At 40.5% G+C, this 25,176-nt stretch overlaps 3 protein-coding genes across 3 annotated transcripts in view; 1 reads left to right on the top strand and 2 right to left on the bottom strand.

The window, feature by feature from the left end:
• rapgef5a (Rap guanine nucleotide exchange factor (GEF) 5a) overlaps window positions 1–8,951 on the bottom strand; it is a 45,538-nt gene extending 36,587 nt beyond the window's left edge. Inside the window, exons 1-2 of the mRNA XM_068702554.1 lie at window positions 8,490–8,951; window positions 641–691 (exon numbers count right to left, since the gene is read on the bottom strand). Of these exons, the coding sequence (XP_068558655.1) occupies window positions 641–691; window positions 8,490–8,633 (195 nt within the window). The 5' untranslated portion in view covers window positions 8,634–8,951. The remainder of the gene's footprint in view (window positions 1–640; window positions 692–8,489) is intronic.
• A 9,720-nt stretch (window positions 8,952–18,671) lies between these two features.
• LOC137866531 (interleukin-6-like) lies at window positions 18,672–20,508 on the top strand. Its single transcript, XM_068702510.1, has 5 exons — window positions 18,672–18,790; window positions 18,881–19,077; window positions 19,279–19,377; window positions 19,479–19,622; window positions 20,248–20,508. The coding sequence occupies exons 1-5, from the start codon at window positions 18,697–18,699 to the stop codon at window positions 20,506–20,508; spliced, it is 795 nt and encodes a 264-aa protein (XP_068558611.1). The 5' UTR covers window positions 18,672–18,696.
• Window positions 20,509–21,229: 721 nt separating this feature from the next.
• On the bottom strand, window positions 21,230–24,506 carry tomm7 (translocase of outer mitochondrial membrane 7 homolog (yeast)). Its single transcript, XM_068702547.1, has 3 exons — window positions 24,345–24,506; window positions 23,064–23,112; window positions 21,230–21,630 (listed from the first exon to the last, which is right to left on the bottom strand). The coding sequence occupies exons 1-3, from the start codon at window positions 24,445–24,447 to the stop codon at window positions 21,615–21,617; spliced, it is 168 nt and encodes a 55-aa protein (XP_068558648.1). The 5' UTR covers window positions 24,448–24,506; the 3' UTR covers window positions 21,230–21,614.
• Between the last annotated feature and the right edge of the window lie 670 nt (window positions 24,507–25,176).

The following is a 25,176-nucleotide window of genomic DNA, read 5'->3' as shown; positions in this document are numbered from 1 at the left end:
TCATGGGCAAGTTTTGGGTGGGTTTTACCAGCGTCCCACTACTTTTGTGTACTATCACAATTTAAACATTTTCATTGAGGCAAGATATAAAAGAGCATCTACTGAAATACAACAGAGCTGAGGAACAAACAACCAAGCAGACATAAAGATTGTTTTGGACTGCAGTGCACATAAATAAGCAGCAGCCAAGCTTCACGTTTTTTTTCTTCATTTTTTAAAAAACTTTTTTATTTCAAAAGCTAATGTTTTCCATGTTCAAAGAGAAATGTACTCCAATGAGATGTTTAAGCCCCAAGGCCTTTTCAGAGTTGCAGTACCAGATATTTGCTTAACCGCATTATAGTGATGCATGTCAAATTAAGACTCTCCCCGAGAATGTATGTGTGTGTGTGTGTGTGTGTGTGTGTGTGTGTGTGTGTGTGTGTAGTTGGTGAAACTAGCTTGGAAAAAACCCAAGGTAATATCGCCACTGATGTCACCTGTATTGGGGTTAAACAAACACATAAAAGGATGACATCACCTGTGTGTGTGTGTGTGTGTGTGTGTGTGTGTGTGTGTGTGTGTGTGTGTGTGTGTGTGTGTGTGTGTGTGTGTGTGTGTGTGTGTGTGTGCGTGTGTGCGTGCGTGTGTGTTTCCTTACCTTGTGTACTGTAGGTCCAGTGCTTGGTCCGGGGATAGTGTCAGGTGATTGCTGTTGAAACACAATACACACAAGCTGTCAGAGCCAGCACACAATGACACACACACACACACACACACACACACACACACACACACACACACACACACACACACACACACTCACTCACAGTAAATACATTGAACAAACAAGACTCTGAGATGAGAAAGACCAGTTTTACCATTAGTCAGGTTTTGTTTAAGCCACCAGCAGCAACAGCCATTGCTCAAACATTCATACTTCACTGCATTACACTTTGCCAAACTTAAAGTGTTTGATGATTATCTGACCTTCACTCAAACACTCATCAAGTCAACAGAGATAAATTTAATTCCTGTGCGATTAGACAGATTAGACTGTCACAATATAACAGTCAGCATAACATATCTCTTCTACTGTCATGCTGCAGTCTTTGCCCCGGGTGTCATCACTCCACCTCTACTTCCCCCCCAACAGGAAATAAAGTCGTAATCTCTCTAGATTATCATGGTGCCACTGCCAGAGGAGCTATATGACAGTGATGACACCACGGCGGCACTTTACTGTCGTAAAACAGATTCAAATTGATCGGAAACAGCACTACATGCACACATCTGCTTTTGTATTTCACTGCAGTGTAATACAATGTGATGCAATTGAGCAGCACCTCGTCTTAGTTTATCTGCTGATGATTTAAAAGTCTTCTTCAAATGTTTCATTGCTCCATTTTCAAACTCAGAAAATAATTCTTGAAGATAAACTCAGAGACTCTAATACTGTTCAACTCAAATACGAAATGAATGTGAAATGACAGAATTGATTCTTAAGGTTTTCACAATTTTCAATTAACAGTGTTCAGGTTACTGTTAATGAAGTGTCCTGTACTGGGATACAATATTTAGTGCTGAATCACACATGCCATTATCATAAAGTAATGATGTTGCACCAACTTAAATAATACAGCTGTATTGTGTTTTTTTTACTGTTGTTATGAAGCCAAAATGTAATATCCATATTTTAAAAACATTTAACCATAGTACTTAAAAGATATCTCAAAGTTTAAAAGCTTTTCGATTAATTAATCTGACGCAGGGAACATTTTACAGTGTCTAAAAAATATTGACCTTCCAGAAATGTTTTATTGTTTTACAACACTGAATCACTGTGGCTTAAAGAGGGTTTATGACATTGATCAACGGAAAAAGACTCTTTGAAGTCAAAGTGAACAATCTAAATGAAATCAACACAAAGCAAAGAATGACTGTTGCATGAATAGTTACCACCTTTGCACTGACACACCTGAATTACCACTGGTTGAATGGAGAGATCGCTTTTGTGTAACCAAGGTGTGACAAGGGAGTTTAGGTTCAATACACCTGTATCTGCAGTTTACAATAGCTGGCAAGTCAACTGCTTGTCTTTTTCACACACACTTTCTCACTTGTCAGTAGTAGAAAAGACACAGGTGCTAATACTATTAATGGTGGCTCATGACAGCGTAACAGTGAGCCATTATGCACGACAGCAGCTACATGGAATTCATTAATTGTGTTATTTACACCTGTGACATGTCATATTTAAAAGGAATCTGTGAAAGTGCTTTTGAAAAGTGAAAGACACCAGAGAATTTTCAAGGCACTGAACAGGTGGAATGGAATAAAACATGTGGTACAGCAATCCTCAATAATATAGCGGTAAATAAAGGTAAAACATAGCGGAAGACGTTTCCATGGTCTGGTGAGACCAAAATGAATCTTTACTACTACATCTTCCTAAGAGGGCCGATCAAGGCATTTTTAACTGATCGGTATCGGCTACATTAAGCCATATTGAGCCTGATCCTTCATTTTAGGTCAGCTGTCACACAGGTGTTTTTACTTGGGAAGCTTTCATGCACCGCAACCCTGTCCGTCTCTCTGAGCAGGCAAAACACCATAAACATAAGCATAACGCAGCACGAGACTGTTTATTTATGTTCTCTACAAAATTATTGTGCATGAAGTTTCACATCACACAGCAGCGGAGAGCCAACGATAACCAAACTCACCAAGCCATGGCAAATGCAACAAAACCACCACAGGAAAAAATCTAATAAGAGGAATTAATTCATTTAATCCAAGCAAAACTCAACTCAACAGGATACACTTCATTCAGGTAACTCCAACAAAAGCTGTACCACAGCTAGAGGGAACACTCTTTTAAAAAAGCCCATTAAGGAGCAGTTTGGATATTGGATATGTTTTGTTCTTATTGCAATGCAGAACTATCAAATTGCCAAGCAAGAACCTCCTGCAATAGGAGTGCAACAGGTCTCAGTCAGTGAACCTAGAAACTAGAAATCTCTGCCGTCCTTCGCCCGATGACGAATAGTGAGATACAGAGAGATCACATGATGGAACAAATGAAAAGCACCTAAGCAACTGCGGAGGATGGATGTAGATGAGGAAATATAAATCAGTCAACGCGCAAGAGGAGAAAGAAGGCTGAACCAATCACAACAGGGGGATATGAGCATGAACCATGGAGCGGGAGAGCGATGAGGCAGTGAAATCATTTTAATTGTAATTGTGAAAAAAAGGAAAAATGTGAGACAAAGACGGAGAGGGACGCATGTCCTTGAGTAGCAAGAAAATGAAATGGATGATTAGAGAGATGCAGAGCAGTGTGTGTGATCCTCATTAGAGCGATGACACGATCTGGGACTCTCTCACACACACACACACACACACACACACACACACACACACACACACACACACACAAAATGGCAAGCGAGGACACACACATGCAGACAAACTGCATTCGAAGCAAGTAACTGTATAACAGCTCACCTACAACACTCTTCATTACAGAAATACACATATTTGCAGAAAGTTGGAGCAGAAAATCGATATCACTCTCATATGTGAGCATTAAAATATAGAACACTACAGCAAGCAACCAGTTAGCTTAGCTTAGCATAAAAACTAAGTAAGCATGGCTCTGTCCAAAGGTAACAAGATCCACCTACCAACAATTATTTCAATTGTCAGTCGGACAAAACAAGCAATGTGAAAATGCCATCTTGGGTTTAAGGAAATTAATATGGGAATTTTTTACTACATTCTTATATTGTATAGAACAAACAATTGTTTTTTTTAATCTAGAAAATAATCTGTGAATTAACCAACAAAGAAAATAATAGGGATGCACCGATCCAACTTTTTCAGTCCTGATCCTGTGCTTTTGATATCAGCCGACACAAAGTGCCAATCCAATACTTAATTAATTGTTTAATTAATACGCTGTATTATTAAGCATTATGTGGAAGTGACTGGGTTAATACTTTTATGTGTAAGGCAACATTAGCTTGTGACTCAAACACTGCTTTCTTAATATTGTAAAACAAAATGTAAACAAATAAATACATAGATGCAAATGTACTGAATTCATTAACAATAAATGGTATCCAATACCCGAGCCGGCTATTTAAATCAGTAACAGAGCCATATCCGAATCGGCACATCTCTAGAAAGTAATCAGCAGCTGCAGCACTAATATTATCGCTTCAAATGAGAGATCACAGAAAAAGCTGGGGGTGACAGAAAGTCCAAAAGCACTTTTTTTCCCCCCTATTTTTAATAAAATGCACAGCTGGAGTTTTAGATTAATCCACACTGGAGAACATTTTCAAAAGAGCCGAGTCTGTTGGGCTGTAAAAAAAATGCCAGCTCGGGGTGGACGTCCTCCGAGATATCAGTAAAGATGAGAGCTTTTTTTTTTCCGGCGTTTGTGTGCGCGTGTGACGACATGCGCTGTATGGAATGGAGGTTAAGTAGAGCACACCAGCCAGCCGAGCACGCAGACTAAATAAATTGTTTCTGACTCTCGCTATCTCTGTCCCGCTCCTTCTTTTCTCTCTTTTGTCTCAGTCGCTTTATCTTATCTCTCCATCTCTTTGTCTCCCGGTCTGTTGAACACAGTTCTCTCGAGAGGTCTTTGTTTCTCCGCCATCGTCTCTCTCCTCACAAACACGCGTCGAGGCACACACACCATCTCCAGAGGAGTTCCCATTCATACTGTGTCACACGACGAGAGACATGTCTGCTGGCCATGTTCCTGTGAGTCTCTTTGTCTGGGGCCTTAAGTTTTCTCACAAGCATGCACTCCTCCATCACCGGAGTATACTATACTGCTGTCAGTGCACCGGAGGCCTGAAAGAGAAGAGGAGATGAATGAGGAGGAACGAGAGCTATAAAAGAGAGAGCACACACGCTGACATGCTTATCTGTGTGATGACTTCAAAGTGTGCTAAGAGAGAGAGAGAGAGCGCAGCAGAGAGTGAGGTCATTATCTGCAAGAAATGGATTACTCTCAGATTAGATTGCTGAGCAGCAAAGAGCTGTAGCACGGTATGCTTGCAAGCGTTCTCACACACACACACACACACACACACACACACACACACACACACACACACACACACACACACACACACTTCGTATTCATTCACACTAAGCTCCTGTCGACTCCTCGACAGATTCGTCATACAAGGAAATCAAAATGGAGACATCAAAGCAGCTACGGCTCAATGGACACACACACATAGACAAACACACACACATTAAGAAACCCACCTTCTAGACCACATCTATCTGCCAACACACATGACCTTTGACTTACCGACACGTCAGTGATCTGTGTATTGTTGATAACAGACTCATTTCAGGAGTTATCAATCAACGGAAAATAAATCTGTACAGTGTCAGCATCTCAACTGTGAATATCTGCTGGTTAGAAAAAACTGGATATTTGTTAATAAAGTTTGGAAGTAGAATGAGCATAGTTCTCACTGTGCTTATCCTTTCAGTCAGATACAGTGCTTCTATGTGTGTGAGTTTACACATTAGAGTGTTGGATGTGTGTTGAACATCTCTCTCTCTCCACCCCTCACTTGCCCTTTCATCTTTCTTATCTCAATGTATAATGCAGTTACGGATGTGAAATATTGCTGGCAGACATAAAAAAAAAAAAACCATCACAAGCCACTGTTTTGCTGAATGTATAATGCAGAAATGAGATAATCTTCAGAGGAATATCTTCAACTATCCTCCAAGACAGTGTTCATAAAGTCTCCCAGCTTACATTATGACTGTAATAATCTAATTTTACAGCCAAAATGATATGTTTTGAGCACTGTGCTTGTGTGTCAAAGTAACGTTTGTCTATGTTTGTGTTCACGTTTTAATCCACAAGAAGCTGTAACTTCACAAACAATGGTCACATTAAGTGTATTTTTACAAAACACATCCACAAAATCTGACATCATCTGGAGGCAGTAATACAATTTCCAGTTTGTAGTCCGCCATAAATTCCAAAACGAAACCAAGAAAGACAAAGAAGCTGCATTCTTAAACAGAATGGCCTGATTACACTGAGGATTTCTTTGCTTGCAAATTCAATGCAAACGCATTAAATGGCAACAGCCACACACACACACACACACACACACACACACACACACACACACACACACACACACACACACACACACACACACACACACACACAGTGTCAGGGTGGATAAAGCCTTTCTGGTCAGCTGTTTGTTATATGTGAGGAAAGTTTTGTGTACCATGCTGGCGTACACACTGGTTTTTCTTCTGTTATGGTGTCAGCAACAAAAATCCAAGCAGGACTAAGACTCTGCAGTAAAACTGGTTGCAGAAAACTGACCTAGAGCTTGAGATTGGCCCGTCAGCATCTGTCTCTCCGGCCCAGCCAGCCATTCTGCTGGCCAGCTAAAGCAATGGCAGACTGAGCCAGTGAATTTCTCTGACGTGAAGTTCACAGCACGTATGTATCCGTAAGTGACTTCAGGCTGACTATTAGGCGGATCTCAAAGCTGACACCTGGCTGAGCTGTGGAGCAAAAGGAAGAAAACTAGCCACGTTCTTCCTGGTGTAAACTTCTACGGCGCGGCTACTGTACAGAGCACCCTGGGAAGTGTACTGAAAGTCGAAAAAGTAATTTCCTTTATGCAGATTTCTCAATCTTAGCCAATAAATGATGAATGCCGGAGTAAGTCACAACAGAGAAGAATGTGAGTCGGGATTCTGCTGCAGGCTGGAACCACAGGCGACAGATGTGCAACAGAACAGTGTTCAATTCACGTCATAGAAGCTGTCGGCAAACGAGCACACAAGGTAATGTGAAAACTTGCTTATGTCGGATGTTTTGCACTTTTACAGAGCCCCCCCGAGTATTAGAATAAAAACATACAAAAGCCCAATATTCTGCAGGGAACAACAAACCAGGTAAACGGTGTGCAGGTGTCCACCTCTGGAAGAGATGCTGTGATTTGAGATCACCGTTTACTGTTTCCAGTTCTCAGTGCAGTGCAGAAACAGTCCATGGCCGTTCCTCTCTCACATCTTTTTGGAGAACTTACACATGTATACAAAAACAAGCGTGTTTGTGTTTGAGTGCGTGTGCCAGGTGAACCATAGCCAACTGCCAGTGTCTGGAGAGAACCAGTCTGCACAGAACAGCCATACCTTTACACTACTTACCCACACTTCATCACAGTCACACACACACACACACCAAGTTAGATGAAGACACAAGAAGGAAAACTCCACATTCTACTCAGTGTTCCCTTCTTTCTGCTATTTCGAGTGGGATCCAGCTCCTTATGTGGTTGGTGTAACTTCATATTTTTGCAATAGTCAATAGTAATCTATTCCTTGTGGTTTCATTGTAATGTTTTTAGTCTGATCTCATTTAGACTTTCATATTTGCATACTCCGTTCTGCAGTTCATTATAGGATTACCTATTGTTAACGTGTTAATCGTATTAATCAGGCAACAGGAACACAGAGCAGCCTCAAAATGTAAGTCCTTTAAAACATCACTTAAAATAACAAATTGCACGACACAACATGAACTCATGCTCGTCTCCTCCGCCCAAAGTGGCTTTTCATCACAAATGTTGCATATATTTAGCACATTTTGGCACCAGTGGGACTGGAAGTGTTGGCACTCTGTCCCTGATTCCCACAGAGGCAATCAGGGACACGTTTTTCTCCTGGAATGCCACCGATGACGATGATGAAGATGAGCAGAGACGACACTGCGAGCAGATATTTGGCTTGTCAGGTGTGTTCGTTCCACATCAGGGCACACCGCGTCACACACATGTACTGCTTACTAGACCAGTCATCATGAGAACCCATGAGAGGATTTATTTTGTTGATAGATCTATCTGTTTTATTACAGAATAGAGCTGAAACAATTTGTACGACTAAGACATTTGAAGGTAGGCATCACCTTGAGATTTCAGAACTTGCGTTTTCACCGTTTTCACATATTTATAAACAAAATAGGGCCTAATGGAAAAACAAAAACAGATTCAGACAATCAGATTTGTGTGATATAAGAGTGTGCATTGTTTGTGTGTGTGTGTGTGTGTGTGTGTGTGGGGGGGGGGGGGGGGGGGGGGGGGGGGGTAGTAGTAGTGTTGCCTTGACTACTATGAAGGTATGGTGTCCAACTGCAAATCTAGTTATTATGGATGTAGCACGCGAGCACACACACACACACACACACACACACACACACACACACACACACACACACACACACACACACACAGCCTCTGCGACAGTAATGCTCGTAACAAAATGAAAACACCTGAGTCGTGACGGGGTTACGAAACAGCCTCGCGGCACTGAGCGGTGTCGGGGAAACGGGAAAAAGGTAAAAAAAAACGTCCGCCGCTGCTAATGTCCATCAAAACACAACACACACGGAAGGACGGACAGTCAGTCAGCGGTCGGTTTGAAATACTCACGCTCTTCTTCCGCAGGTGCAGCCCGTGCTTGAGCAGCCCCGGCAGATCCCGGATCTTGTGTTTCAGCTGCGCCTGGTCCCGTGCGCTCCGGTTCCATCGCAAGCCCGCGAGCAAGCCGTCCTCTGCGGGCTCCGAGTCCTCCATGGCTCCTTTCCGTCTCCGGTCCGTCCTCGAGCCGCCGCCTGCCACCGCAACCGGGTGTCTACAGTATCCTCACGAGGCGCACCGCCGCCCGCGCTCGTTCGCCATATTCCGCCTCGCGCTCGCACGCAGCGACTTGCATCTGCAACCAAACCGCGCGCAGCTCTAACGACCCACTGAATGTATTCCGCAGCACGCGACGTTGCTGCTCCACCCAAAGGCTCATGCGTCGTAGTCCTCAGTAGGCGACTACTACCAGGTTGATGTGTGTGTGTGTGTGTGTGTGTGTGTGTGTGTGTGTGTGTGTGTGTGTGTGTGTGGAGGAGGAGGGGGGGGGTCACAGGTGCATAGAAACATTGCATCACTTCCATCTTTAATTCTCTGACCAGTCCGATGAAAGAAAAGCGCGGGATGCGTTTCAAAACCATCACATGTAAACTGTTGTAGCCTATTGGTGCAGTTGACATTTAGTATCATTTTAATGTTTATTTACGTCACACGTTGTGAACTGAAAACATTTCTAAATATGGAGGGGGGGAGAAAATGAAGGCACTCGTTAGGACTACGTCACCACATTACCTGGCTCAAATTTCCAAAAGTAAACAAAGAGCAGCCACAGAGTGTGTGTCTGTGTGTGTGGGGGGATGTATGTGCTAAATGGCAAAGCCTGTGTTCCAGGTTTTGGAGCTCTATTTTACACCGACTGTGTGAGAATTAGTTGGAGCCTGGAGCTTTGTTCATCGGAGTTTAACCTGAGGCAGAAAGGAGGTGAGCTGAAATGTGAGAAGATCTCCACCCTCCACCCTGTGAGGAGTTGAAGATGAGACATCATGTCTCCCATATGGTTCCCCACCCTATACATTTTCATAATGCTAATAGTCCTCTTTCGGCTTCCTTTGTTAGAGGCAGTGTGTGTTTGCATAACATGCTGGTCATAGTGGAGGTTTAAACAAGCCCCAGTGTGTGCCTCCTATGTTTTAACCTGACTGGAAAAGTTAAAGCCTGTAGCCAATAATGTAACCATTTGTTTTTAACAATTAACAAAAAAAAATCTGAATCAAACATTAAAAAGGGTGCACTTCTCTCGCATTATAATAAGAAGCTCTTTTTCATGCAACACGTAAATCAAAACCATGCGTTTTGCAGCAGCGAAGGAGTCATGGAATAATAACGAGTTCACTGTATGGCTTGAAAAGTAACTCTGTTCTCTTGAGGGGAAGTTGAAGAAAGCGCATTCAATTTGATTACAGCTTAGAAATGAAGATGGTCTAAAAGATAATTAATTTGAATTCTGTAGATCCAAGAGGCTCCAGATGACATAAATGTGAGCAGAGTTCAGCTTGAGTGCAGTGGGTTTTCGGTTGTATCACTGAGATGCCGAGTCTGCTTTCCTGATAGGATTTGTAATCTGGGATAATTGGCCCCTTTCAGGGACTCCGATTAGACCAACAACATATCTGTCGGATGTGCATATGTGGGGAAAAACTCTTTATTTTTGTTTAGATCAAAAGCGATCTAGACACAAATTAGTTAAAGAAACAGTTATGTGCATAATAACAGAGATACGTAATGATGACTTTTTCTCACTGTCTCCATTGCTCTCCATACTTTGGTTGTCAGAGTCACATTTCTCATGATAATACTGACATTACACACTGACAAAATCTGAAAGTCCATACAGTATGCATGCAAGTAAAGATGCACCAACCAGGACTAGTAATAGTTTATTGCACTTCAGACCTTCAATCAGATACATTTTTTGTTGCCATGCAGTCTTTCCCAAAACATATAGAAAAGCATGTCAGCGGCAGCTGCTGTATTATGTGATTTGCTCCAGGAAAAAGAAAAGGAAAGGAGCAGAGAGGAAATGAAGAAGTATGACAGGCGAAGATGAACGTGGCAGCAGTGAGGAGCAAGGCAGATAAATAAAACCCGCTGTAGTGGGCTCAGTTGGAAAATACTGGTGTCATATAAAAGTAGACAACCTGGAGTGGGTGTGGATGAGGGACCCAATTTAGAAAATGTTGTCCCCCTGTTCATGATCCCTAATATCTGGCCAGGCCTCATGTATGTCATAATTTACCAAAGTGATAAAAGAGAGCTAAACACAATTACAGAAAGCCTCGTTTCAGATCATCGTTCAGACAGCTTTGATGGACAGTGCTGAAGAAGAAGCTGTGAAACTACAGTCAGCTGTGACTGGGGACATATTAGTGTCGAGGGAAGTGCTGCCAAAGATGCCACCGAAGATTTTGCATGCACTAAAATAAACCAAGCCATTGGACATTTTGAATATAATTTGTGGAATTGTCGTCGCACAGTTCACATGTGTCAAATTTGTCTAGACTGAGAAGAAGTAAAGATAATCCTCATTCTTTCTCCAGAGAAGTCCAGAAGCTCATTTTCAACGCACTTCAGTTAGGAGTTAGTGTACAGCATATGACAAGAAACTTTAATAAAACTCCAGTAAATCTGAAGAAAGCAGCAGTATTTTTATTTAGACTTACAGCACCAGCAGACGCCTGAAAGTGAAAGAAGAAGAAAAGAAGGAAAACACTCAGTGTTTTTCTGAATTGCTGAAGAAGCAAAAGAAGAGGAGGGGACTTTGGGCTTTCTTGTGCCGAGTCTGGAGGATGATGAAATATGCTGCTCTGCGGCCTCTGGGGACAACGGAGACCCGTTGCCGATTCAACACACACGTACAGTCACATGTGCACACACAGCAAAATCAAATAAACCTGAAAGTACAGCATTTGAATGAATGAGCCCTACATAGCTGTGCTCACATACTATACTATACAGTACATCAGGGATACATGATGATGCACAGCGAGAAGAATGGATTATAGGGGGAGGGGAAGTGGAGTAAAGGAGGAGACGGGGAAAGAAAGTGCGAGAGGAACAAGAGGGCTGAAGCTGGGAGAGAGAGAGAGAGATAGTAAACCAATTACCAAAGGGCTGGAGAAAGCCTTTCATCCTAAAAATGTCACCGCACACGCAAATATACACACTTTCTGCTGCATCTCTCCTGCATACAAATACAGTATCCACACACATGGTCAGACATCTCTCTTTATCACTCACTCACACACATATTCAGAGCTCTCTTCAAACAAATGCACTCTTGATTAAATATTGAAGAGTGCCTGTGGCAAGCTGAGCAGAGATACAATTCCTCTCCTCTCTTCTGGAGCTCTCTGTCCATTGGACGAAGAAGAAGACAAAGCGCCAAAGGAGGGGAGAGAGAGAGAGAGAGGAAGAGACAAGAACACGGTGGCCTGAGAAAAAGACACAAAGGGGAGAGACCAGCTGGCCAGCAATACGAGAAACTCCGAGCAGAATCTGGAGGGAAAGAAAAGTGAGGCGAGGACTGCCACACTTAAATGAACAAGAAACTATAACACAACATGACAGATAAGGTCAGGTATAAAAGAACAGAAGCAAGACTCCGACTTTGAAAGAGCTGTACTGCTCTGTGCACTTTTCAGTAACTGCCGTTTATTGCATAACAGGCGTTACAAAAATACTTTTTTTAAGCCATGCTAGCTAGCTGATCAGTCCACCACTTTGGTTCAGAGTGAAATAGGTCAGCAACTATTGGATGAATCGATGCAATTTTGTGCACCCATTAATGGACCTCATCTGACGACTCCTACCGGCTTTGGTGACCTCTAACTTTTCATCTGGTGTCATCAGCAGTACACAATTACAATTTGTTCAATACTTTGGTTTATGACGGCATACCTGCAAAACTAATGACATTCCCCTCAGCCTCACCTGTACTTTGTGTTTAGTGCTAATTTGCAAATGTTATCATGCTAACACACTAAACTAAGATGGTGAACATGTCCAGCATTAGAACCTCTAAACATTAGCATGTTCGTATCGTCATTGTGAGCATGTTAGCATGCTAGCGTCAACATTTAGATCAAAGCACCACTGTGCCTATGCAGTCTCACAGAGCCAATAGCATGGCTGCAGGCTCTAGGACATTCACACTGCAGGTACACATCTGATTTTTATTTATGAGTATGTGACTCAGATCTGTTTGTTTTTTTGTGTGAACAGCACAAATCCCATGGAGCCTTGGGCTACTTTCATATGGGGTCCTAAATCAGATACAGGTCTGGGGTTTTTTTGCAATATAACCTCAGTCTGAACAGTCATATCGGAGTTTATGTTACTTTTACGAAACTAGATCAACATTCGTCACAATTCTGTGCCGTGAAACTATTCACATTATAAAAAATGTGGTCTGTTTCTCGTCATCCTCATCCTCCTCATCATCTGCTCAGGAATTTGCTGGCTTCCACTGCACATCAACGTATATATGAAACCATAAACACTGACTTCAGTGGGCTTCATGTTTAGTTCCCTACGATGATCTATGTTATTGTCTTTTGCGAATGTGGTTCAGTTCAGGACAATAAATCAGAATTGAGCACCAAGGCTTGCGGTGTGAACAAAGTCGTAGTCCCGTTTAACTCAATCTAGATATAGGGTCAGTTATGGTGAGCATTTTAGTGCATGAAGCCAGAATCTGCGCTGAGGATCAACATATGAGATGAGAATCCAAAACTTTTGCTTCCAAAAACATTAGAAACTTTTAATGGACTTCAGGGTGATACTGATCCATTCCTGCTGAGACAATTAAAAAGCCATTAGATGATAAATACTTTCCATACCCCACAGTAATTTATGTATTTCATACAGGCAAACTCAAGTCCAAACTCATACTTCCTTGTCCATAGAGGCCCTCAAGCAATTTCTGTTCAAAGTGAGGGTCATATATTATTGCGTGTGTGTGGGACAAGCCCAGAACAGTCCTCTCCATCCCTTTTCAAAGGACTCAGCGTTCCTCTCGTCATAGATGCTGCGTGATTGCCATCTAGCAGTGTTCATGGTGAACTGCAGACTGAACAAAAGTTCAACGTCAGACTTCATTTCAACCTCTTCAGCCATCACATTGTTAAGTGCAAACCTTCAAAACTCAAGTGATTTCAGAGGAATGTGACTTGGCAGTGCCGACATTGAACAAGTCAGGGTTTTTAAGATCAGACACTAAAGTGCACAAGAGGACACCTGGGGGAAAGTGGGAGATAGAACGCACTCTGAGCACAGAATACAAAAAAGGACTGTTTTAGTCCTGTGGGAAACAATTTGTGATTCAAAATTCATTAATTATTCATAAAAATTAGAAATGAAAGTAATATTTCTATTGATGAAAAGGCCAACTTGCTGCTTTGATCATCTATATGTAATTATTTAGTCCATCAACTGAACCGCCGGTCCATTACATCTGCTACTTCTCAAGGCTGTTCCTCTATTATATCATGTCTATATCTAGCCAATTGTAAAGGCCAATGTTTATACCAACCAGGCGAGGTGGGCGATAGCCCCGGGCCCCCAGACCAAGAGGGGAACCAAAAGTCAAACAAAGGTTGACTGCATATCAATTGTTTTGCTATCTTTATGTTTGCAAATTTGACACAAACAAAAATAAAATATTATTCCAGGGTAGGAGCTCGGGTTGCATTGGACTTAATGGGAACTTTGAGGCAACATTTGTATTTGTTAATTGGAGGCATTGTTGCAAAGCAATGAGCAAAACTCCTTTATGGTAATATTGGAATTTCAGGATTTTTGCATCAGTGTGGTGAAATACCTTGATTTCTCAGGTTGTGTCTGAGTCTCTGCATTAGCCAAAACAGACACTCCCATCTTGTTATTATTGTAAATGGTTTCTTATTAACTGTATTCATACTACCAAACACCCTTTTCTATATGAATGTTTGTACTGTAATTGTAATTGTAATTGTATTGATTCACAGAGATTTAATGAAATACTGTGTGTTAGCTCAGCACATGTGTGTTTTGTAAATACAATGACACACTATACTACTATAATGCAATAGATATATGTGACACTGCATATAGTAGAGCACACAAAGGGGATATGGCGGTACCAAACTGGATATGAATGCAAAACACTGGAACATTAATGCAAGAGGAACTGGAGGACACTGGTTAGATCGTCGACGCACAATGTTCATATTACAGCAAACTCAACTGCTAAAGTGAGCAGAATTCCCCTGAATTTGAGTTTCATTGCTAACGAAAGAACAAAAAGAGGATCTGACTTAGATCTTTCCTGTTTTAGGATGTAATTAAGGGGTTGTCTTTATATTATATATAAATATGCAATAGATGAATACAGGCAATATTATCTCTAATAAAACTGATCCAAGCAAATAAAGTACACAAGGGAAGATATGTGATTACTTCATATACAGTATACCCTGTTGGAGAGTTAATACTATAAAAAGTATCTAGTGTAACTAATTTGATCCCTCCTTTTCTTAGTCATACGGATTTCAGTAGAAGCATAAGAGGAACTAAAATGAAAACTGCACAATACAGATGATGATGGACTGGTTCAAATGAAAGGATGTAATCATATGAGTTATGATGTTCTAATGTTTGAACTCGACTACCGCCCTTTGACACTCACCCTCGTGCTGATGAAGTGCTTTGGGAAACTGGTTCCCCAGCACATCAAAACCAACATCCCAGCCAGCCTGGACAGAGTCAACAGATCCACAGAGGATGCCGTCGTCACTGCTTTCCCCTCAACCCTCACACATCTTGAAAATAACAACACTTACATCAGAATGCTGTTTATTATTTCAGCTCAGTAAAATACATCATTTTTTAAAACAGTCGTGATTTGTGACATTCTTTGCTTGAATCGTCTTAGAAATAGCGGATGTTTTCAGTTTGGGGGAAAGTTTGAAACACATTTCTTTATGTGTTTTGTGAGAGCACCATTCTTAGAGAAACAGCATGCAGTAAATCTTAATGTGCGTTTACTCCAAGCTGCTTAGCGCTAAGCCCCTTTTAAAATGCAAAGTAACAAAGTAGAGAAGAACGGTGAAAACTTTATATGCACACATCTGAGACAAATCCCTTTGCCATGCACTGAGAATTTACAATAGAGTACAAAGTTGCTTTATCAGTGTTTATTACATTTTTCGAAAGACTAAATGCTGTATTTTAAGGGTGTATTAAGTTCATTTTTAATAGAAAAGACAGGGTTGACTGTGGTTGATAGAGTTTGCATACTGTGGACTTTTGTGATGGACAATAAATAAACTTCACAAACAAAAAAGCAGAAATGAGAGTCAGAGCTGTTGCTTCCAGCTCACCACACTTTCTTCCCAAACAACAATTGAGCACAATAATCACTAATAATTTGAATTCATGAATGCACCTAAATGCAGTAAAGGTTCAGAAATGGAATGGCTGTATTAATCAAAACTTTGAATGTCCACAAAGCAAACTGAAAGTGTGTCTTGAGCTCTACAGGACGGAGATCGTCAGGATTGGCACTTCCCAATAACCTCAGACATTGCAACCACTAAGCTATTCTAAAGTTTCAAATTGTCCACTGAAAGTACCAGAACAGTCCTTGATCAAAAGTGGACATAAACCCACTCTTACATAATCCCTCACAGAGCAGATACAGCATCAACAAGCATGCAGGTTACTGCTTTTTTTAACCCAATTTGGGAGTTCTCCATTTTCAGTAATCTTAATAGACAGAGGGGAAGTTACATATCAAAAATAGTAGCAGGGGGAATTATAGCAAATTCAATATTCTAATTACAAAGCATTGCACAGAGCTTGCGGAGTAAAGCACTAATGATTACACGTGTTGCAATGCGAATTGGATGGAAGCAGGGTAGTTAGCAAGTAATTATAGTATTTGAAAGGAGAATGTGACGAAAGAAATAAAGTTGTAAAAACATAACTCAAAGTCAGGGGAAGAAGATGACTTTTCTATGATTGTTTAAGAATAAAGTAAATGAGACACGTGGAGCTGGTTGGTGAAATGACATCTTTAGTACGCACATTTTCCTTTTTATTCTCTTTCAAGTGATTACAAGAAAACAATGTGTGTGAGTAGTTGGAAAATCATACACGTAAACCATTAAACTTATTTCCAGGTTTATTATCATAGAACAACTTTATCAACGTTATATATTAAATCTTATCAAAATCAAACAATATGAGATAGATAGATAGATAGATAGATAGATAGATAGATAGATAGATAGATAGATAGATAGATAGATAGATAGATAGATAGATACTTTATTCATCCCGCAAGGGGAAATTTGTTCGCTACAGCAGCAAAAAATATACTTAAGCACTTTGGTTATATATGTATAGAGAGAAGATGAAAACATGAATATAGTCTACAACCACATTAGCGGCTCTGTGAGCTAAATGCTAATGACAATGACAATGCTAACATGACAATGTTTAGTATATATGTCTACCATGTTCACCATCTTAGTTTAGTGTTTTAGCAACCTAATATTTGTTAATTAGAGGTAAACATGAAGTACAGCTGAGAATGAGGGAAATTTCATCAGTTTTGTCGGTATTGTCATAACCAAAATGTTGGACAAATTAACCAATTAGTGTTGGTGTGGCTTTAAAAAAATCCAGTTTTGGAAAGACACAGGACTTTTAAGAATATCCAGTCTTTGATCATAGAAATTGATATTTCACAGATAGTGAGAGGAAGCATTTATATGAGGGGGATGTCAATGCCCTGTGCTGTCCCAACATTTACTTTGTGAAAGATGTGACATGATCTGTCCAATTCTAGAATGCCTACTCTGAAAAAAATATCATATTACAATCACCTCAGATGGTGTTTTCCAGATAGGTTGAAAATTAATAATTAGAAATCGTTTGCTTTATTATAGTAATAACATGAGTGCCCCACCACCAACTTGAAGGGGAAAAAATAAGTCATTTTATTTGAGAAAAATAAGAACACTGCAGTAAGTGGCGAATCTAATTCAAGGCACTGAAGTGGATGGTTAATATAGTAATAATATGAGCTATTATTATCAAATGTATTTTGAAACACATGATGTGTAACAGTACACTTGAGTGTCCCTATGGGGAAGGTAAGTGTGATATTACATTTTAAGGCAGAAGAATAAAATACATTTTCATTGATAGATTTGGGGTTTTTCTCAGCTTTTTCTTTTTTTACAGTGAAGAAAATTACAAACTGGTTTATATTATTGGGTTTAGTGGTTTTATCAGGTAAGTTCAGTCATTGTTTTTAAGTGAGCACTAACTTGGGAAAAGCTCCATATTTTATTATATTTCTTATCATTTAATCTTTGTTGTCATATTCAAATCCATATGATCTTACAAGCTGTGTGATCAGGATGTCTTTTTACAGCACTACTTTATCAAACGTACTAATGGAACGTCTATAGTGTCTTGACTAATAATGGAAAAGGAACGTGAGCATCACTGTGAAGAAACAACAAGAAAATCACTGATTTCATAAGACGAAACATGTGCACTAATTAAACTTATGTAAATATATAACTGTGGATATATTCCATAGATACATTACCAGAATCATAATAATAACTATTTGATGGCACAGTGTGGCAGATATTGATCATTCCAGCTGGTCATCCGACAGGAAGAACATCTTACATTATTGTTGCTAATTTTGGGGAAGAAAGTCTGATGTAAATAATCCTAAAAGCTCACTGGACATGACGCTAATCCCATAGCGTGTGATTGAAATTAAAAATCCACCGAAAAGTTGACTTCCAGGCACCGGGTTTTTATTTCATCTATCCTGCTATGCAAATATGGTTTTAGGTGGATTTTCCCTTCAAATTATTTGGCTGAAAATATCATTGGATTTTTCCCCCAGAATTATATCGACTATGTGTGTGTTTGAAACGTGTTTTATTGTTGTTCAAATTGTTGAAATAATGTCTTGCCTGGAGCAGTTTATCCTTATAATAATAATATCAAATTATAACGAGCGAGAAAAGAGTGAAAGCAGCTTGTACACGGAATCCCTGCTCCCGCTGGTCATCATTGATGCTGAACCTTCCCTATCTACATAAAACCACAATCGACCACAGACGGATGCCGGACCGGATGCTTGACGCAAACCATTGATGGGGAGGTATTGGGAAATCCCTCCTGTCCGACGAATATAAAATGACAGCCCATGGCAAGGACAACGGAACCTCTTCTGGCCCTCAGCCTCATCAGTGGAAACTCAACAAGTGCCTCCCTGCAGCTCAACATGCCCTCTAAACTCAGTAAGCGATTCGCAGGCTGTGGTGCGCACGTTCCCTGCGTTTCTTCCTCTTTTCATTCATTCATTCATTCGCTTTTCTCTCTCCGCACAGACCTGCTGCTCTCCGCGGTGATGCTGGCCGCTCTGATGCTGCACGCTTCCGGAGCTCCGGTTGAAGACGCGCCCACCGACACCCCGGCAGGTGAGCCCTCAGGTGAGGAGGAGGAGGTGGTGGGGCCCTCGGACCTACTGAGCGCCTCACCGGTCTGGCAAGCGCTCCTCGGAGCGACCAGGCGCCACAAGAAGGAGGTAAGCGGTTTATCTTCCGGGGGTTTCACTGAACTGAGGAATTTTGTTTGCAGTTTCTTACACGAGGACGTCCTTATCACGTTTTACTGAGTCATTTTTAAAGTGAAGAGTGGGCTGACTATTGTCTCACTTTTTGAGCACATATAAAGTAAACAACTGCACAATTGACTTCCATCATTTATTCTTTATCATCCCCCTCAGTTTGAAGATGAATTCCAAAATGAGTTTAAATATCATTTTCTGGAGAACTACAAAGTGTCCTCACTCCCAGCAGGCTGCCCTCACTCCAACTTCAGCAAGGTAGCGTGTCTCCTCCCTTGTCCTGCTATTACACTGATACAAGCAACTTGGGTGAATCGGGTTAAGTTGAGTGCTGACTGTGATTTTCTTCCTCTCTCCAGGAGGCTTGTCTCCACAGATTGGCCCAAGGCCTGCTCATTTACACAGTTCTTCTCAAGCACGTGGAGAAGGAGTACCCCAGCAGCTCAATCTGCTCAGTGGCCAAATACTACAGCGGCCTCCTGATCAACCTGTGCAAAGAGAAGGTGGGTCTGAGATAAATACGTCTTAAACGCTGTTAATTTCAATTTGTAGCGGCGTTAATACACTGTGGTGGCCTTTGTGTCAGCCCTGCCGTTGTCTTGTTTTATGTAATGGACTTTTTGTTTTGCTCACTTGCTCATCTTTGTGACAGCCAGTGGTGAAAAAATCATTTTGATCCTTTGCTCAAGTAAAAGTATAACAACACTCCATGAATGCCTCCTGTCAATGATACACACAGGCCATGGTGGAGCCACAGTATATTTGACCTTTGTATACCGTTTAAACATTTGCATTGCTTTGTATTGTATAACTCAAGAGTTGTGTGTATTCTGCTAAGTAACTACAGCTGGCAAATAAATGTAGTTGAGTGGAAATAACACAAAATAGAAGTGTGAATTACCTCAAAACTTAAGCTCAGTAATTGAGTAAATGTACTAAGTTACGGTCCATCGTTGGTTATAGCTCATTTATTTAAAAAAGGTGTTTGTTCAGCTTTTAATTTTGTTTGCGTAAATGTCTATTTACAACTTTGATCCCGTCTTGATGTTAATTACCTAGTAATGAATTGGATTACATCAACGCTGCTTGTTCACTGCTTGTTACTCAACGGTCACTTCTGCCCCACAGATGAGGAACTCTGAACAGGTCACGGCACTGAACAGCAGCCAGGCGGCGCAGCTGCTGAGGGAGCTCGACAACCCCGACACTTTCCAGAGGAAGATGACGTCACACAGCATCCTGCGCCAACTCCATCACTTCCTCGTCGATAGCAAAAGAGCTATTACTAAAAGAGAGAAGACCAGGGGAAGTGAGGCCGACAGGCTTTTGGCACCCATCACTTTCTATAACCAAAAGTTTAAAGAGGAGATCGTTAAAGAACGGTTATGAAGGTGTTAAAAGTGTTAAAACTGCTGCTGTTCTCACTGTACGTTTATTGTCAATCTATGATTGTGTAAATCTACCCACTATTGCGCATCTTATTTAACCTATTTATACTTGGTGAACAGTGTTATTTATTAATCATAGGAAAATCCATGATGGTGGGGTTCTAAAAATGCAATTTGTACTAGACAGGGATTTTAGTTTTGTGTCGATTAATTTCTACATTGAAAAGACGTTACTTGAGCAGCATTGTTGCATTACTGTTTAGAATAACATCTTTTGAGAAGCAATAATTATTGCAACAATCATTTTATAGAGCACTGTTAATTATTTATCTAGATTGTTAAATTGTTTTTGTTGTTGAATTAATTGCAGTGTGATGAGCTTTGTTTTGAATGCACATGACCAATAATGACTGGAAGAATATTTTGTACTCCTGCAGAAATAAAAAAAATATCCCTTTTAAAAATAACACTTTCTGACTATTTTTCGCACAAACCATTATTGTATTTGATCTGTTGCCTCATGCAGACCAAGTGTGTTTGTACGAGGCTGGGAAATACACTGTCAACCCACAAAAACAGATAAAACTGAAACTTAGAATCTGCAGTGATCTACGAGTAATAATTTTGTTTCTACAACAATCAATCATATTTTGTTGTTTTTCTACCAATTTTCACAATCAAGACAATCTTTTGGTTGTTTTAAGGTTATGCATCGACACGACTCATTTCTTTGTGGATTTATTCTCAGAAATTTTAAATTACAAATAAAAAGAGGAAAACATGGAATGAATGTTATATCCAAACATCGCTGTCACACATTCCCAACACAACACCGACAGATAATCCAGTCAACACCTCATATTTTCAGGAAGTCTTGATTCCAGCTTGTTGATCCAAATATCTTCTGTCCATGCAGCAGACGCTCAATACATCTGTATGTGTGGCCATAAACAGTACGGCCACACATATCGTGTACTCATCACTTCTCTGATATTGGACAGCATGGTTTATGGAGAGGGAAGTGAAAAATAATGTCCTGGAGTTCCACTGACGGGTGGGTCCCATGGTCTCGATGACAGGAGGGGGCCGGCTGTGTCGAGACGTTCTTTAGCCCCAAAGCAAACTACAGAAAAGAAGAATAAAAGGTTCAACTAGACTCACATAATTCAACAGTTCACCCAAGTGCTGATGTATCATCACTGAAAAGTTTATCATCATGAATTTCTCTCCAGTTACTAATTGTAAAACGCATTACATTCACCTTATTTAGCACACTTACTACAGCTAACTCCTCGATAAATAAACAGGATTAACAGGTGGCAGAGGTGTTTGGGAGAGGAAATCAACACATCATCAGTAGGTGTGTAAAGGTACACTGAAGTCGTGGTCGGTTCATAGTTCATTAGAGTGGGAAGAAAACCCTTTTGCTTGTTTACTGTTGAAAACACACTGTAATTGTCAAATACAGACAAAATCCTCTTGCTGTGGTCGGAGGTAACATTTGCCCACTTTGTAAAAAGAAAGCAACATTTCATATAATTCTGTATTACACTGTTTGAACTCTGAACAAACCCTTTCACACGAGGCAACGGGTCACAATGGGCGATAAAAGAAATGCATAAAGTAATACAAAATTAAACTAGTGCATTAGGTGGATCAATTAGTTCCACCGTGGCTATATTTAAACATTCAAAACACCCAAACATGTATCATTCCCGTGATCGGCACATCTGTGTGATGTCGTCAAATGTAGGGATGGGTATCGTTTGGGTTTTTTCCGATACCGGTGCTAAAACGATACCAGTGCCTAAACGGTGCCTGAACCGATACTTTAAAAAAACAAACACACAAAACGACGACTGACGACATTAAAGAAAGGCTTTTTTTTTATTTCCAAGGCAATTTGTTTTCTTCAAATTGAACAATATATTAACTGTTTGAAGTATACTATAAATATAAATAAATACAAAACACTTGGCTTCAAACTTTTTAACTTCAAACTATGAACAATATATTAACTGTTAACAACAGTTTACAGTATACTTAAATAAATATAAATAAACTTCAGCAATTCTTTTGCAGAAATATGAGCATATTTGCCTTGGCACCGAAAGGAAGCACCGAAATCTGCGTTGCGTTTCGGTCCGGTAGGCACCGGTTGTATAGGTTTTCGGTACCCAACCCTAGTCAAATGTGCGTTAGCATGTTTGCCGTGTTACCATTCACGTCCCCTGCAATGGTGGAGCAACGCCGACACACTGATGTAGACTTATACACATCTCTTTCTATGTTGTTGTTGTTGACTGGGAGCTGCGTGCACCGAGCCGTAACGGCACCAATGCACAGACCCTCACCGCCATAATTATTAGGAAGGTTTTCCAGTAAAAAGAGGGAAAGTAGCGGATCTTTGTTTATTACAAGCTAACAATTAGCAATTCCTTCGATATGGAGGGATATTCAAAGATATAAGCCTCAAAGAATTAAAGAGACGTGCAGCAAAACCTGACAAAACTCCTTTTAGCATCAAGCATAAATCTCCCAACAAACTGTACTTACCTCAAGACTGTGGGCTCAGGCATTCCTGGATCTGCTCCCCGTTTGAAACCTTTAAATTAAAACCATAAAGAAGAAAGAATGCATACTGGTTTACATTTTCAGAAGAAGTGCCCTGAAATGTGTGACACAGCAAAAACTGTATCTAGTTCCACTTAATAAATGTGCTACATCAGAAATCTCTCCCAACAGTTAGGTGTATCCCTTCATGACAGCAAGTCTTTCACTGAGTCATTACACTTTGTCAGCAAATTTCAATTCACTTCTGCAGGAGGTGACATTTCCTAACATTTCCTAATTTCCATAAAGTTTTACTATTTTCATTCAAGGGTCATGGTCGGAGCAATGATGCAACCGATTCTTGAGAAAGAGATTTATCAATGAATTATTCAGTCCATTGTCCAGATGAGAGGCTGACCAAATCAAACAGGGTTCATTTAAACCTTCAAATCCTATAATCAGAAAAGATGAAACCATGAAAGTTAGGCATTTATTATTTAACACACTAACAGACTTTTAACTTTGATATCATCATGAGACCTCGATTGCCTGACATATGCAGCGTTATTCAGATGGTGGAAACACACAAGAGTAAGAAATTACATGTTTAACTTAAGGAAATTCTGCCCGTAGGAAGTAAATTAGTTGCAAGAGAGAAATGCATGTAAAAATAAAGAGGGGGGTTTAAAAAAAGAGAGAAAGTATGACATCAGCGTTGGTATTACTAACAACCTAAAGTCAGAGAAGAGAACTCCACCGGATGTGAGGTCACACATGCAAACGTCATAACTTTCTTATCTCTACTCCAAATACCCCAAACCAGGTATTTGACATATGACACCAATTTACATGTCCTCATGCATGTCTTGTTTTAAAGCAGTTCCTCTTGGGAGACCACGGACTTAATCAAAATTAAATGGGAACTTGCACAGTCCTCATCCATCATAGAGAAGACAATTATAAATATCTCTCTCACGTGCTAGTAATCTTTCTGAAATCCTAATATCTTAATAATCACATGTTAAAAGGGCAGTTTCATCATATCCGTGTGGATTCCCTGCACTGATGAACTAGTGCACTCATATAATCACGACTGCCATTTCTACACACATTATACATCATGCATTACTTTACATGTATAATGATATACTACTTCTCCAGCGTGGCAATTTAACTTCCAGTTGAGGGATAGCGTGCGAACGCTAAGCTAACATTATGCTAACGTTAGAGAGGCATGCCTCCTCTCGCTCGCCGTACTCCAGTTGCTCCTGTTCGGATACTAACCGAGGTACAGCACGGTTGGTATGAACCCCCATCTGATGACAAACTGGCCGCATTGGAACAGCTGCTGCAGCCGCTGCTTGGTTTCTTTGCTCAGTTTAGCCATGTTGTTTATCCTGAACGGCGACGGTGCTGTACCCACCAAGGACAAGAAGGCGGAAGTGACGTAGGGGGGCCCTGGCTGTTAACTGTCCGTCTGTCGTAGGTCGCCATCTTGTGGACAGACATGAAACTAAACAGTTTTACTTAATTGTTGAGCCAAAGTGGCCCAAAATGTGTGCTGATAACCGCATTTTATTCATATATCTCGAGGAATAAAGTTTCAATGTGTTGACACAAAATAGTCATAGCTCAGTGCAAACAACACGCAGTTGGCAATGTTTAATTTTGAAAGTCCCAGATTTAAACAAGAACCTAAGGGTTATTTTTAATCTAAAAACAGTGCAACTTTTTTCTCCCATATTAAACCCTGATTTTGAAATCTAATACTATTTTACATTACATTACGGTCATTTAGCAGAAGCTTTTATCCAAAGCGACTTACAATTCAATTCTATCTACACACCGTAGATGCAGCTATGGGAGCAATTTTGGGGTTAAGTGTCTTGCTCAAGGACACATTGTCATGAGACTAGCAGACTAGCAGAGCAGGAGCTGGGAATCAAACCGCCAACCCTCTGATTGAAAGGCAGCCCTGCTCTCCACTTAGCTACGGTCACCCCTTTTTTAAGTGTACTATTAAACAGCACCTTTCAAGCTGTAACATTTAACAGCTGTCTAGTTGCCTAAATATTTAATATACTTACATGGCCTATACAAAAAGAAAAGGATACAT

The sequence above is a fragment of the Cebidichthys violaceus genome, unplaced genomic scaffold, assembly GCF_023349555.1.
Source record: "Cebidichthys violaceus isolate CVI_PGR_0920_01 unplaced genomic scaffold, fCebVio1.0.p SCAF_85, whole genome shotgun sequence".
Lineage (NCBI taxonomy): Eukaryota > Metazoa > Chordata > Actinopteri > Perciformes > Stichaeidae > Cebidichthys > Cebidichthys violaceus.
This window is presented reverse-complemented; position numbering and strand designations above follow the sequence as displayed.

Coding starts and splice junctions, on each gene's coding strand:
- LOC137866531 (XM_068702510.1), top strand. CDS start 18,697: ATGGCAAGGACAACGGAACCTCTTCTGGCCCTCAGCCTCATCAGTGGA. Junction 18,791..18,880: donor CAACATGCCCTCTAAACTCA/GTAAGCGATTCG, acceptor CTCTCCGCACAG/ACCTGCTGCTCTCCGCGGTG. Junction 19,078..19,278: donor CCAGGCGCCACAAGAAGGAG/GTAAGCGGTTTA, acceptor CATCCCCCTCAG/TTTGAAGATGAATTCCAAAA.
- tomm7 (XM_068702547.1), bottom strand. CDS start 24,447: ATGGCTAAACTGAGCAAAGAAACCAAGCAGCGGCTGCAGCAGCTGTTC. Junction 23,113..24,344: donor ACCAACCGTGCTGTACCTCG/GTTAGTATCCGA, acceptor TTTAATTTAAAG/GTTTCAAACGGGGAGCAGAT.